Source organism: Palaemon carinicauda, chromosome 7 (genome assembly GCF_036898095.1).
Source record: "Palaemon carinicauda isolate YSFRI2023 chromosome 7, ASM3689809v2, whole genome shotgun sequence".
In the NCBI taxonomy this organism is placed as follows: Eukaryota; Metazoa; Arthropoda; class Malacostraca; order Decapoda; family Palaemonidae; genus Palaemon; species Palaemon carinicauda.
This window is the reverse complement of record NC_090731.1, coordinates 155,169,998-155,172,923: the sequence shown is the minus strand read 5'-3', so window position 1 is coordinate 155,172,923 and position 2,926 is coordinate 155,169,998. Positions and strand designations below refer to the sequence as shown.

At 39.2% G+C, this 2,926-nt stretch overlaps 1 protein-coding gene across 1 annotated transcript in view; it reads right to left on the bottom strand.

The window, feature by feature from the left end:
- Positions 1–820: 820 nt before the first annotated feature.
- The window catches only part of LOC137644593 (uncharacterized PE-PGRS family protein PE_PGRS54-like), a 6,842-nt gene continuing 4,736 nt past the window's right edge, over positions 821–2,926 (bottom strand). Inside the window, exons 3-4 of the mRNA XM_068377551.1 lie at positions 2,567–2,673; positions 821–974 (exon numbers count right to left, since the gene is read on the bottom strand). Coding sequence (XP_068233652.1) covers positions 821–974; positions 2,567–2,673 — 261 coding nt within the window. The remainder of the gene's footprint in view (positions 975–2,566; positions 2,674–2,926) is intronic.

Below are 2,926 nucleotides of genomic sequence, written 5' to 3'. Positions count from 1 at the left end.
ATAAAATTTTTAAGTGTAATGGTTCCCAAAAAATTATCCATTTTTTTTTTTCGTTCACGAAGTAAACCATCCTAATCGCTGTGTGTTGGTCTCGTTTAATCGCAAAAGACCGCTTCCATTAATTGCAAATCATTTAGTGTCCTCTCTGCCGTGTGTTTACTTTCCGCAGGGTGCTACAACCTCTGTCTGGCCGCAGTTGGAGACGTATCTTTCTTTGCCTCTTGCTCACCTGTTCCTTCTCCTCTGTCATTGTCTTATTTTCGTGGCTTATTCTCCATTTTCTTCTCTCTCTGATTTTCCTCCCTCTATTCCACCTCCTTTTTTACATGTTCTCTTTAATTTTTGTTCATATCTTTTTTTTCTTATTGTTATTTCCTCAACTCCCCTTTTTTTTCTTTTCCATCTGATATTCCTCTCTCTATTCCACTTCCGTTTTACGTGTTCTTCCTTTAATTGCTCTCCATATCTTTTTTTTCTTATGGTTATTTCTTCCTATCTCCCTTTTTTTTCTTCTACCTCAGATTTTCCTCCCCTTTTTTCACCTCCTTTTTACATGTTCCCCCTTTAATTATTCTCCATATCTTTTTTTCTTATTGTTATTTCCCTTAACTCCCATCTCTTTTCTTCTCACTCTGATTTTCCTTCCTCTTTTCCACCTTTTTACATGTTCCTCCTTTAATCTTTCTCCTTATCTTTTTTTCTTATTGTTATTTCCCCTTAACTCCCCTTTTTTAAATCTCAGAATTTCTACTTTTTTTTCTCACCATCTATTTACTCAATTTCCCCAAACTTTCACTCACTCACTCACTCACTCACTCACTCACTCACTCACTCCTCCTCCTCCTCCTCCTCCTCCTCCTCCTCCTCCTCCTATTATCCCAGCTGGTCTTTTAAGAAGGTTAATGACATCCACTTGAACGTCCTTAATATTCAAGACGAGATGATTTCTGGCGCATGATCCTACGACACAGATCCTACGACACAGATCCTACGACTCAGACAAGTCTCCTCTTACTGGGACATTCAGTCCCTCTAGAGAAGGCTTTTCATACCTTCGATTACGTCCCCAGTGATTAGGAAATATATTCTTCTGTTATTTCTTTATTTTATTTGATCGGGAAATATATTCTTTTGTTATTTCTTTATTTTATTCGTCTTCGATTACGTTACCACTGATCGGGAAATATATATTTTTTTCCATTTCTTTAAATTATTCATCTTCGATTACGTTACCAGTGATCGGGAAATATATTTTTTTCATTTCAAATTATTCATCTTCGATTACGTTACCAGTGATCGGGAAATATATTCTTTTGTCATTTCTTTATTTTATTCATCTTCAATTACATTACCTGTGAACAGGAAATATAAAATTCTGTTATTTCTTTATTTTATTCATCTTTTATTACGTTACCAGTGATTGGGAAGTATATTCTTCTGTTATTTCTTTATTTTATTCCTTTGCAAGTTGGTACGCCCCTGTAAGTGAAGTGATGCAGGGAGGCACTGATTTAACTATATTGCCTTTGATAGATATTACAATTAGGTTACCTGTGGTTGGGAAATATATTCTTCTGTTTTTTCTTTATTTTATTCATCTCCTGGTTGGAGCCCTTGGGCTTATAGCATCGTGCTTTTCCAACTAGGGTTGTAGCTTAGCAATTAATAATGATAAAAATAATAATAATCATAATAATAATAATAATAATAATATGTCGATTACTATCATCCGTTTTCCAAATAGAATACCAAGAGGACATACCACTTCCGGTCTTGCACAGGTTTCTCTCTTCTCGGTTCCCATACAGAATAGCGAGAAGATACAAAGATGTAAATTGAATTGAGGTAATCAACCCGTCGATTTTTTACTGCCACAATCGACTCCTCGATCTGCGGTACACAACAATGGACGTCTGCAGTTAAGAATCAAGTCATTGGGAAAGCCGGCGTCTGGTTGAGCAAGTTTTCGGGGCGGGGAACAGTAGTCACTGTGTAGATTTGTGTACGGGGGAAAGGGGGTTGGGGGTTTAGTTTAGGGGAAGGTCGCTCGAACGTGGGTGTTGATTTGTGGATGGTATCTGGAGGGGGTTGGGAGAAGGGGGGGCAGAATATAGATGCACCTGTTGGTATGCTGAAGCTTAAAATCTGATCTCGGGAAGATGTTTTTAGGTGGGAAAAGTAGAAAAGCACGTTACGTTCTCAAGATCTTAAGTGGGTACATTCATGTGTGTTTGGGTTGAAAGCATTTCTTAACAGGTATGCCCAATGTTCGTGTGGTCCCTGACAGGAAGAGGTTATGCTATATGTACTCTTTACACTTGCTGGTCTATTTATATATCCGAGTGAGGATACCTTAACGCTGTGAAAGGGTTTGCATATCGCCATGATCAGGAAAGCTGTACGAGTCAGGGACACCCATACAAGTTTGGTTTGTTTTGAGCGACCTGATGAAAATCTCCACTGCAGGACAAAGGCCTCAGACACATCTGGGGGTTTGGCTAGTTTTCATCACCGAGCTGAATACTGCGGATTGGTGATGGCGGGAGATTGTTCATCAAATACTCACCCAAATTGTTCTTCAGCGTTGAATGACCTTCCTGGAGCTATATGACCCAAACCAATAAAGCTGAAAGAATGGTCCATATGGCCATCTTTCTCTCTGGAAGACATATGCTATTGAAGATGAGGCAGTGAGGGTCATACTGTGCTCCGTTGGTATTGCCAGTATGTTGGGAAGAGAAGGTGGAGCTTCTAAGAGGAGAGAGGGAAGTCATTTAGTAAACCTTAATTACAGGTGGAACTGATCTGGGCGTTTGTTTCCAGGTGAGGCTAGTTGAGATGGAGAACTGTCTCTAATAGAGAGAGAGAGAGAGAGAGAGAGAGAGAGAGAGAGGTTGTGGTAGCCTATTGAAAACATCCCTACTGA